The following is an 11,479-nucleotide window of genomic DNA, read 5'->3' as shown; positions in this document are numbered from 1 at the left end:
CACTATGAGCGGGGGCGTCTACGGCGGAGGTGAGCCGACCTCCGCCCCGGGGAGCCCCAGGCCGGTACAGCCTCACCCGCAGCCCCGAGGCCCGAACCCGCGCGCCCCACGCTCCAGACACCCCGGGGCCTGTCAACTCGATCCGGAGCGGGCCCGGGCCAGGGCTCGGATGCTGAGCGGCCCCTACCTTTAGCCCTCCCCAACGGGATGCCTCGTCGCTCTCCTCTCGCGGTGGAGGGTGGGGGGCAAACTCTACCGCTGGACCCATCGCCTGGAGTACTCCCAGCCCCTTCCTTAACCGCAATGGACAAATGGCCTGATGGGATTCTGACGGACTTGGCCCACGCTCAGCACCCTGCCCCACCCCCGGGGGGGGGGCGCTGAAGGTGGCCAGCCTGCGACCGTGCCCTGCCTTCCTCCTGGAGGGGTGCAGGGGAGACAATTTGGGGACACCCCTCACACGCCCGCCCGTCTCCTCTCACAGATGAGGTGGGGGCGCTGGTCTTTGACATCGGCTCCTTCTCAGTCCGAGCTGGCTACGCTGGAGAGGACTGTCCAAAGGTGAGTCTTCCCGCCGCTTCCCCAATCCCTAGGGCACCCGGACTCCCCTCCAGGCTGGCCGGTGACCCGGGACTCTCCGATGTATGTGGGAGAAAGCCAGTGCACTGCAGGCTGAGGTGGAGGGCCTCGCTGTGCGACTGGACGCCCCCTGCAAGTGGGTGACCCTTGGCCCTGCCCATTCTATACCCCCTCAGGCTGACTTTCCCACCACGGTGGGGCTGCTGGCCGCGGAGGAGGGGGGCGGGCTGGAGCTGGAGGGGGAGAAAGAGAAGAAAGGGAAGGTCTTCCATATAGACACCAACGCCCTGCACGTGCCTCGGGATGGAGCGGAGGTCATGTCACCCCTCAAGAATGGCATGAGTAAGGGGCCCCACCGCTGCCTCCTGACACAGACCCCAGCCTGACTCCCCACAGCCCCGGACACCACACCCAGACCCACGGAGTGCTCCTTAACAGTCGCCCAAGTTCCCGGAACCCCTTCGCTGCAGTTGTCCCTTCGCTGCCTGGTTCCCAGCCCCTGGGACACCAGGTTCTTGGGAGAGGGCCTGCCCTGCTGGAGCTGGTCTCCCTCCCCCTTCTTTTCCTGCCCCTTTCCTTGCGGTCCTCTGACACATGCTTGCCCTCCTGGTCTCTCCTTGCTGATCTCCTGGCCCCAGTCGAGGACTGGGAGTGCTTCCGCGCTATCCTGGATCACACCTACAGCAAACACGTCAAGTCTGAGCCAAACCTGCACCCTGTGCTCATGTCGGAGGCACCGGTAAGTGCCTCCTCTGTCCAGAGTCCAGCTCTGGGACCCAGGCCCTTCCTTCCCACCATGCACCTCTCACCTCCACTGGCCCCATCAGTCAGGACACCCCCTCCCTTTTCAGACTGTCCTTCCAGTCTTATAGCTCTTCAACCACTTGCCTTCCTCCCTGCCTTCATCTCCACTGCCTCCTCTTCGCCTGCCCTTCCCACAGCCAGCCCATCCGCTTCCCTTTCCCTTGCCTGAGAGGTCCTGCTTTGAACTTTTGACTTAAGACAATTATGTCAACCATATAGGCACACCAAACGACCGTATTTGATTTATAAAGGATGTTCCAAACCAGAAAAACAAACTCACTGCCATCCAGTCGATGCGGACTCATAGCGACCTTATAGTACAGAGTAGAACTTCCCCTGTGAGTTTCTGAGACTGTAACTGTTTATTGGAATAGAAAGTCTCATCTTCCTCTGGCAGAGCGGCTGATGGGTTCCCTATGCTGACATGTGGTTATGCCCAATACATAACCCCGACACCACCAGGGTCCTTTCTATAAAGGATACTACTAAGTGGTGGTGGTGGGGTGTTGCTCCTGCCCTTCCCCTGCCCCCAGCATTTTCCCAAAGCCACAGCCTATATCTCATTTTTCGAAGTCTTTGTCTATTTCCTTCCATATCTCTAAATATCATGCTAAAATGGCTGCATTTTGTTGTTGTTGCTTTAGACCCTATCTATGAGATTTCCTCCCCCAACCTACACCACACACACTTCTCGCTCCGTACCTGCTTGTGTAGTTGTATTTTAGTTGTTGCTTTTTCACATCAATATTCGGTGTTTACACTTTTATCATTCTGTGTGATAATCAGGATGGGGACAGGAAAGACATTGTGAGCCCTTTATCTTTCCTGGACAACTTTTTGTTTTCCTTAGGGCTACAAATTGTTTTGAGTGTTGTTTTCCATGGTTTCCCATAGACTTATTACTGATTTGACCCTAAATTATTCAGCAGTGATTTCTGAGTTCTCTCTTTTTTATTTTAAATCATTTTATTAGGGGCTCATACAACTCTTATCACAATCCATACATACATCAATTGTGTAATGCGCATTTGTACATTCATTGCCCTCATCATTCTCAAAACATTTCCTCTCCACTTATGCCCCCAGCATCAGGTCCTCATTTTTCCCCTCCTTCCCTGCTCCCCCCTCCCTCATGAGCCCCTGATAATTTATAAATTGTTATTTTGTCATATCTTGCCCTGTCCGACGTCTCCCTTCACCCACTTTTCTGTTGTCCATCCCCCAGGGAGGAGGTTGCATATAGATCCTTGTAATCAGTTCCATCTTTCCAACCCACCCTCCTTCTACCCTCCCAGTATCGCCACTCACACCACTGGTCCTGAAGGGATCATCCACCCTGGATTCCCTGTGTTTCCAGTTCCTATCTGTACCAGTGTACATCCTCTGGTCTAGCCAGACTTGCAAGGTAGAATTCGTGTCATGATAGTGGGAGTTCTTTCAAGATATTAATTTCATTAGGTATTCTATGCGTTTCATCTCTGGCAGACAGCTCTCCAGGATCCCACTGACTGCTTTCCTTACACCTGCAACAGAGTTGCCCTCCTGGCATCTTCCTTCACCATCCTTTCGAGCAGCCCTTTTGCCTCCCCCCATGTTACAGGTCCTGTTTCCTATCTCGCGTGAGTCTCTCTCTTGGTTTACAGCCTTGTTTCCATGGCACACAATAACTTGTTAGAAAGATCATGGGAAGCAATTTTTTTTTTGATACCTTACATGCTTCACCTTGGATCGATAGCTTAGCTAGGTATAAAACTCTCAATGGAAAATCGTTTTTCTTCAGAATCATGAAGCCTGTTCTCTATTGTCTTTCAGCATCGATTGTTGCTCTTGAGAAAGCTGAAGCCCTTGATTCCTGATCTGTTGATATGCCACTGTGTTTTCTTTATGGAATTTATAGAATCTTCACTTTGTTCTCAATGTTTTATAATTTCACCGTGATATGTATTGATAGCGATCTAGTTTCATCTATTACCTTAGGCACTCATTATGTCCCTTCAGTCTGGAAACTGTGTCTTTTGGTTCAAAGAAAATGTAAAAATATTTAGTTGACAATATATTTCTTTCAGTTTCCTCTATTCTCTCTTTTGGGACTCCTGATGCTTGGCTAGTACACTCTAAAGTTGACCTAAGTGAACCATGGTGGGCATGAGTTGGACTTCTAATCACAAGGTCAGCAGTTTAAAACCACCAGCCACTCGTGGGAGAAAGATGAGGATTCCTATTTCCATAACGACTTATCGTCTCAGAAACCTACAGGGACAGTTCTACTGTCTTACAGGGTTGCTGTTAGTCAGAATCAACTCAGTGTCAGTGAGTTTTGTTTTGTTTTTGGTTTAGAAGACCCAATAGCATAGTGAATTACATGTTGGGCTGCTAACTACAAGGTCAGCAGTTTTAATCCACTAGCCACCCTGAGAGAGAAAAAGGAGGCTTTCTACTCCCATAAAAAGCTAGTCTCAGAAACTCACAGGGGCAGTTCTACCCTGTTGTATAGGGTTGCTCTGAGTCAGAATAGACTCGATGGCAGTGAGTCAGGGTTTTTGTTTTGTTTATTTTTTTAATGTTTTTTTGTTTTGTTTATTTTAAATAAAGATGTATAGCCTCAGAAATTCAAAGGGCTGGTCCACCTTGTCTTATAGGATTGCTATGAGTCATAACTGGCCCAGTGGCAGTGAGAGAAAGGAGACCTGGTGATGCAGTAGTTACAGTACTCAGCTGCTAACCCAAAGGTCATGGGTTCAAGGCCACCAGCTGCCCCACAGCATTCTGCTTCCAAAAAGACTTACAGTGTTGGAAACCCTAGGGGGCAGTTCTACTCTGTCCTATAGGGTCTCTATGGGCATCTCCTTATCTTTATGCTCTGATTTACAGAACTTTCTCTTGACTTTATCTTCCAACTTGTCTATTGAGTTTTTCATTTTTTGCTCTTAAAGTTTTGATTTCCAAGAGCTCTTTTTCATTTCCTTCATGTTATTTATTTATTTGGGTACTTGTCTCACTGTGGTAAATATAGGCATAGATATAACAAAACATTTGTCATTTCAGCATTTTTACACATACAACTTAGTATAACTTAGTCAGATTACTAATGCTGTCCAACCAACACTACTATTTTTTCCATTATCTTTAACAAAAACTCAGTTCCTGCTAAGCAATGACTCCTTACTTTCCCTCCCCTCAATTCTGGTAACCACCAATATGCTTTCTGCCACTATGGAATGTTCATATAAATGGATCGTATAATATGTTGTCTTTCGTGTCTGACTTATTTCGCTTAGTACAATGTTTTCAAACCATCCGTGGTATAGCATGTATCAGTTCTTCATGTCTTTTTATGACCGAAAAAATATCCCATTCTATGTATATGTCATCATTTATTTACCTATTCATCCATTGATAAATATTTTATTGATTGCAAATGGTACTTCTATGAACACTTATGTATAAGGGTTTCTTTCTGTATCTGTTTCCAGTTTTCTGGGTATATACCCAGGAGTGGAATTGGCCGGGTCATATAATTCCATGTTTAGCTTGTTGAGAGACCCCACACTTTGCTACAGTGGCTGAACCATTTCACCTTCCCATCAGCAATTTAACAATGTCCCAATTTCTCCCCATCCTTACCAATACTTGTGACTTTTCATTTTGCTTCAAAAATTACCATCATCACCATCCTAGTGAGACTGAGTGCTGTCCCACTGTGTTTTTGGCTTGCATTTCCTTAATGACTAAGGATGCTAGGCATCTTTTCATGTGCTTGTTGGTCATTTGAGACATTGGGTTCGTGTCTTATAAAATTGCCCCCTTGCTCTAATTTTGATGGGATCTTGGGAGGGAATAAAGCTACGTCTGTATTCAGCTCGCCGTTTTATGCAGATGACCTCCTCCTCATTGCTCTTTCCCCCAAGATAATTAGAATGGGGAAGAGGAGTGAACTGGAGACTGGGAGCAGCCTGAAATGTACATTCTATAATAAAGAGCCTTGGGCCAAGAGTCAAGAGACCCAGGTGCTACAGGAGCTGTGCTGAGAACTTTCTGTGTGATATTTGTGCATCTGGGCTTTCTTTCCCTCTGTTGGATTTGGATTGTGAGAAATCTTTATAGTTCTCACTTTTTAACAGACTATGTCAGTCCGGGGCCTGAACTCTGTCCTTCAGGTCAAGCTGTGTGCATATATTTGAGTGTGTATGCATGAGTGTGGGTGTACATAGATCTATTCCTCTCCCTTTCTGAATCCTCCCCTCCTGCACTTTCTCCTTAGTGGAACACGCGGGCCAAGCGGGAGAAGCTGACAGAGCTGATGTTCGAGCAGTACAACATTCCTGCCTTCTTCTTATGCAAGACGGCAGTACTTACCGCGTATCCTATGGGTGGAGGGCGAGGGTGGGGTGTGCGATGCTCTGAACGGAGGTTGAGCCTGAGTCTCTGAAGATCAGTATACCGGTTAGGCAAACACCTCACTCAGTCCCACGGATGCAGAAGGCCCTGAGCTTAATTAAGTACCTGGGGGTAGCCAGACTAGCAACCCACCGCTCACCCCCATTTCTGGTTTGCATCAGGTGGAGCCATGGAATACCTTACCTCCACAAAAGCAGACAATTGGGCCAAGCAGACAGCAGAAGCCATGTCTGAAAGGAGGAGAGAGATAGATACACAACAAAGAAGAATTTCCTCTCCAAATGACTGTCAGCAAGCTTTTTCTTTTCTTTACTTTTTTAAAAAAAAGGATTCAGTATCTTGCATGGAACCTATGCTTGGACATTGGGGAAATATAGATCCTAACTTCAGGGAGACCCCAAAGACTGAGACCAAGAACAAAGAGAAGCTGGGAGCTCGGCAGGAAGGAGTAGAGGGGGAAAGGTGTCACTCAGAAAGAGGGAAGCTACCTGGAGGAGATGGGTCATTAACCAGGAAGAGACATCTGTAGACTAGGGATAGATCTTGGGCCTCAGGGGAGCAGAGAATGACCAGCTCAGACCTGGGTCCCAACCCCTTTGCTTCCTGCTACTGTCTCTTTGACCGACGCATCCCATGTCAGCTTTGCAAATGGACGCTCCACGGGTCTCGTGCTGGACAGTGGGGCCACCCACACCACGGCCATTCCAGTGCATGATGGCTACGTCCTCCAGCAAGGTGGGGCCTCGGCGGGGCTCAGGGCTGCCCGGGAAGACCCAGGCCCTGACACCTCCTCCCATTCCAGGCATTGTCAAGTCACCCCTGGCAGGGGACTTCATCTCCATGCAGTGCCGGGAGCTCTTCCAGGAAATGGCCATTGACATCATCCCGCCTTACATGATCGCAGCCAAGGTGGGGCATCTTGGGGAGTCCCAGAGCTCCAACCACAGGGGTCTGGACCCTCACTCCAGTTGACCCGTTGACCCACTGACCCAGCAACTTCCAAAGCAGAGACCAACCAGGTCCTCAAAGAACCCTGAATGGTTCCTTATTTTATAGTCAAGGAATCAAGGAAGCTAAAGGGCTTGGACAAGGTCACAGAGCCAGCTGGTGACAGGATATGGGAGGCCCACAGCAATGGGTTCCGGGGTCCATAGAGCCAACTCCAAGTTCTTCCTCTGCCATTAAAGATCTATGTCCCCTAGTGTGTGATTGTGAGCGCCCCGAGCCTCCATTTCTTCTTTGACCAGAACCTTTCAGATTAGCTGGTGTTTCAAACCACCCACTCTGTGGGAGAAAGATGAGGCAGTCTGCTTCTGTGATGCTTCACATCCTTGGAAACCCTCCGGGGAAGTCCTGTTCAGACCCACAGGATCATTGTGGGTTAGAGTCAGCTCAAGGGCCGTGGGGTTAGAGTACCCCTTTGTGTGCATGGCATAGGCATACGATGGGACAGGCTCTCCACTTTCTCTCTCCTGGACCACAGAGTACAAAACTTGGTCAAGTGCTAGGAATGACAGGTGTGGGCTAGGTGGACTTCAGAAAGGTGTTCATAGGGTGTGTTCATCCCCACAGGAACCTGTACGTGAGGGTGCCCCCCCAAATTGGAAGAAGAAGGAGAAGCTACCCCAGGTTTCCAAGTCCTGGCATAACTACATGTGCAATGTAAGGCCCTGGAGGGGGTCCCCAATACCACTGCTCTGCCATGCCTGGCTCCCTGCTCCCTGCCATGGGTGGAGGAGGCAGACACTCAGCAGGTGTGTGGGGGGGGTGAGGTTTGGGAGAGGAGCCACACCCTTACCACCTCCCTGGGTTCTCAGGAGGTGATCCAGGACTTCCAGGCCTCGGTGCTGCAGGTCTCTGACTCTCCTTATGATGAGCAGTGAGTTGGGCCCAGAGCTGGGAGTGGGAAAGAGGGCACACTGGGATGAGGTGGTGGGTGGGGAGGGTGGTAGGGCCTCCGGTGCTGCCCCTTTTGCCCTTTGTGGGATCCCCAGACAGAGTTTTGCTCCTTTCTGGCCAGGGTGGCCGCGCAGATGCCCACAGTGCATTACGAGATGCCCAATGGCTACAACACAGACTATGGCGCTGAGCGGCTCCGCATCCCTGAGGGCCTCTTTGATCCTTCCAACGTCAAGGTCTAGTTGGGTGGAAGGCACTGGGGTGGGAGCTGGCTGGAGTCTTCAAGTCCTAGAGGGGTGTGTATGTGGAGGGCTGGGGGGGAGGGGGAGGGTGCCAAAGGCCCGAAGCATAGATCACCTTCCTCCACAGGGGCTGTCAGGGAACACCATGTTGGGCGTGGGTCATGTGGTGACCACCAGCATCGGCATGTGCGACATTGACATTCGCCCGGTGAGGCCCAAGTCCAGGGCTGGTTCCAAAGGGCCCAGGCGGCAAGGGGAGGTGGGGAGGATCTGCTCCCTCCGGCTCATTCCTTCTCCGTACTCTCAGGGCCTCTACGGGAGTGTCATTGTCACCGGTGGGAACACATTGCTTCAGGGCTTCACGGACAGACTGAATAGAGAACTTTCCCAGAAGACCCCACCGGTAGGAGCCCACCCCTGACCCAAGAGCCTAGACCCCACCGGTAGGAGCCCACCCCTGACCCAAGAGCCTAGACCCCACCGGTAGGAGCCCGCCCCTGACCCAAGAGCCTAGACTTCCATCCTGGTGTGCCCCTTCAGGACTAAGTCCTGCTCCCTGCTCAGATGTCAGGTGTCCCGTCACCAGAGCAGTCCCCTTGCTCCTGTGGTTTCCCACCCTTCCCTTCCATAGGCCCGTCCCTCCCTAGAACCCAGCTGTCTGCTTCCCCCAGCCCCTCTTTCCCCCCAGAGCATGCGCCTGAAGCTCATCGCCAGTAACAGCACCATGGAACGCAAGTTCAGCCCCTGGATCGGGGGCTCCATCTTGGCCTCACTGGTGAGAGGGAAGGAGGGACCTAGCCTGGGGATGAAGGCAAGGGAAGGCAGACCCAGACAGCCCCTACTGCTTTACCAGCCTCCCGGCTCATTCATTCAACAGACATTGGTTTTCCAGAAAAGGACAGAGCGAGGAACGAATGCTCAGGCAGGACACAGAGAACGGAGGGAGGTGGCGTTGGAGAGATTGGTTGGGATAAGGGAGCGGTGGCTTTGTGTGTCTGTCGGAGGGAGCCACTCACTGTACTTGCTTAGCAAGAGAGAGGGGCTGAAGTTTGGGAGTGGGGTGAGGGGTGATGGTCACAAGCATGAGTCTTTGGGGATGGAGATGTGAGCTTGGAGGCAAGGGGACCTGGAGAGGAGGCACTTTCTAGAGTCGTTGAGCGGTGGCAGTGAGGATGAGGTGGAGGACAAGGAGCAAACAGAAGAAGGAGGCAGGAAGGTTGGTTTAGGGGTAGTGGGTGGTGAGATCAGTCTAGACCCGCTGCTGGAATAGAGTCAGGGAACGACTAGAGGTGCAAACCGGATCTGGCAGGTAGGGCCACGAGATGTCCGATGGGGACAACACCGACTTTGGGGCATCCCCTAAAAGGAGGAGTCTCCAAGGAGACAGAAGCGAGGGTGAGGAGTTAGGAGACTGAAAGTGGGCACTCCGCTCAGGGTTGGGAGTCTCCTGGTCCCACAAGGTGATTGAGAGCACCCTGCATGCTGGCAGTGGACCAACAGTCCACGTTCCTGAGCAGGGGCAGTCTTCAGGGTGAGGCCAGTGAATGGGAAGTCACTACCAACCGGTAGGGTGATGATTCTTCATGGGAGGGCCAGGGTGGGGCAGGGACCTCATTTCATTTGTAGATCAGGAAGGGCCTTCAAGGAGAACTGGCACTCCAGCTGGGATAGGAAGCGTGTGGTGTGGGAGAATACCGAGGCTGAGAGGAAGGAGATCACGAGGAGGTGATGAGGAGAACTCAAGCAAGGCCACAGGCGACAGAGCGTTGTGTCGGGCCTGGGGTGGAACGCTCTCCTGGCTGCGGAATGGAAAGTGGATTGAAGGTGGCCAGATGGAAGGAAGACAAGGGCTCTATGATCCCCACCCTGTCTCGGGTGGGGCTGCGGAGTGGATGTCAGCAGGTGGAACGGGGAGCTTCTCGGGCAGTCCTCCGGACAGAAGGTGGGCGCTGTTTGATCATGACAGATGAGTGAAGGGAGGTGTCCAAGAGGGGCCAACTCACAGTCACAGCAAGGGCGCTGCTCTCCAACAGAGGTGGACTATGAATTATCGAGGCTATGGAACTGTTCCTAGTAGCAATATTTAAAAACTGGTAAAAAAAAAATGTTTAAAAAGACCCGTGAAATTAAGTTTTAATAATACAGTCATTCAAGACATCCAGAATACTATTTCAACGGGTGATCAACACAGAAGTTATGAATGAGAGCTCTTACACTCTTCTTTCCCGTACCCAGGCTTCAGAATCTGACGCATGCTTTGCGCTCAAGTGTTTAATAGTGTCATGTCCCTAGTGCCACCAGGTGGGCAGCACAGGTCTGGGAAGTGAGGGAGACCCAAAAAGAAGCCGATTTGGGCGGGGCCTGGGGAGACATGGTGAACTTCCTTGTGGTGGATTTGCTGACTGGGAGATCCCCAAGGGGAGGTGGGAGGTGTGGATCTGGACCTCCACACAGGGAGATCGGGACTGCACGGGAGAGAGTGGACACGGGAGAGGTGTCGACAGATGACGGGATGCCCAGGAGATGGATGGAAGCCGGGAAAGTGTGCTCTGTGGGTTGAGAAGAGAAAGCAGGGCAGAAGCCTGGCACACCCAGAGACAGAAGAGCCATCAGAAATGGGACCATCCGGGATGTCTAGTGCAGGAGACTCTCAAGGGACCAACTTCTGTGGGGGTGGAGGTGGGGGTGGGGAAGCTAGATTGAAGCCAACTCCACCCAGCAGTTGGGTAGCTCAGGACAAGCGGAATGAGAAGATATTTTTCTTCCGAGGAGGAAGGGGGTTTGCTGCCCTGTTTGTGAGGCTGGAGGGCAGTGAGGGCGGGGAAGGGGGAGGGGGAAGAGAAGGAATGAGCCCAGTGGGTGTTGGAGGTGCAGGGGCGGCTGGTCTGGGGCTATAAGCTCAAACACCAGCTGGGGTTGAGTGGGAAGAGTCTCTGGCCCAAGGCGATCGGAGAGAGGCGCACTGATATTTGTTGAATGAATGATGGAAAATCGGAGCATTTTCTCCTTCTGATTACGATTAGTGGACCAGGGGATGCGGGAGGCAGCTCAGGAGGTACGTTGGGGGAAAGGCGTGGGCCTCCCTCCCTCTGAGGTCCCCTGACCGCTGTCCCCACCTCCCAGGGCACTTTTCAGCAGATGTGGATCTCCAAGCAGGAATACGAGGAGGGCGGGAAGCAGTGCGTGGAGCGGAAGTGCCCCTGAGGGCGGAGAAAAGGGCCTGAGAGCGGCCCCCAGCCCCACCGGGCTCTGCTCATTCTCCATCCACAGCGCAAATCCAAGCTCCCTGGTCTCCCAAGACCCCTTCCTCTACCCCTTCCCCCGCGTCCTCTTAGATTGTGACGTTTCTGAATCGAAAGGAGTAAAAATGTTTTAAGAAAAAAATTTTTTTTTTAAGTTTGGCTTCCTTGGGGTGGGTCTTGGGGACGGGAAAAGGGGCCGTACCTACAATCCATTCGGGAGTCCCGGGGGACCCGGGGCACAGCATGGCACCAGGGGTCTCAGGGGTCTCGGTGTCTTCGAGCTACAAGGGGGCTCCAGGCCTGGGCGAAGCTGGA

At 52.0% G+C, this 11,479-nt stretch overlaps 1 protein-coding gene across 4 annotated transcripts; it reads left to right on the top strand.

Moving 5' to 3' along the window:
• Positions 1 to 4: 4 nt before the first annotated feature.
• Positions 5 to 11,300, top strand: ACTL6B (actin like 6B). Of its 4 annotated transcripts, XM_004705599.2 has the most exons (14): positions 5 to 29; positions 485 to 561; positions 756 to 921; positions 1,218 to 1,318; positions 5,645 to 5,742; positions 6,422 to 6,516; positions 6,584 to 6,690; positions 7,354 to 7,443; positions 7,599 to 7,660; positions 7,802 to 7,916; positions 8,050 to 8,130; positions 8,230 to 8,325; positions 8,611 to 8,697; positions 11,046 to 11,300. In XM_004705599.2, exons 1-14 carry the CDS (start codon positions 5 to 7, stop codon positions 11,124 to 11,126), a joined length of 1,281 nt encoding a protein of 426 aa, XP_004705656.1. In that variant the 3' UTR covers positions 11,127 to 11,300. The 4 variants fall into 4 exon arrangements, 3 of the variants coding, with proteins under 3 accessions (XP_004705656.1, XP_045141555.1, XP_045141548.1); XR_006679643.1 differs by lacking the exons at positions 5 to 29; positions 485 to 561 and having other exon boundaries at positions 607 to 921; positions 8,594 to 8,697; positions 11,046 to 11,127; XM_045285613.1 differs by lacking the exons at positions 5 to 29; positions 485 to 561 and having other exon boundaries at positions 612 to 921.
• The last annotated feature ends 179 nt before the right edge of the window (positions 11,301 to 11,479 follow it).

This window comes from Echinops telfairi, unplaced genomic scaffold (genome assembly GCF_000313985.2).
Source record: "Echinops telfairi isolate 266 unplaced genomic scaffold, ASM31398v2 ScPeMD7_5;HRSCAF=22, whole genome shotgun sequence".
In the NCBI taxonomy this organism is placed as follows: domain Eukaryota; kingdom Metazoa; phylum Chordata; class Mammalia; order Afrosoricida; family Tenrecidae; genus Echinops; species Echinops telfairi.
The sequence above is the reverse complement of the archived record's forward strand: the minus strand, read 5'-3'. Positions and strand labels throughout refer to the sequence as shown.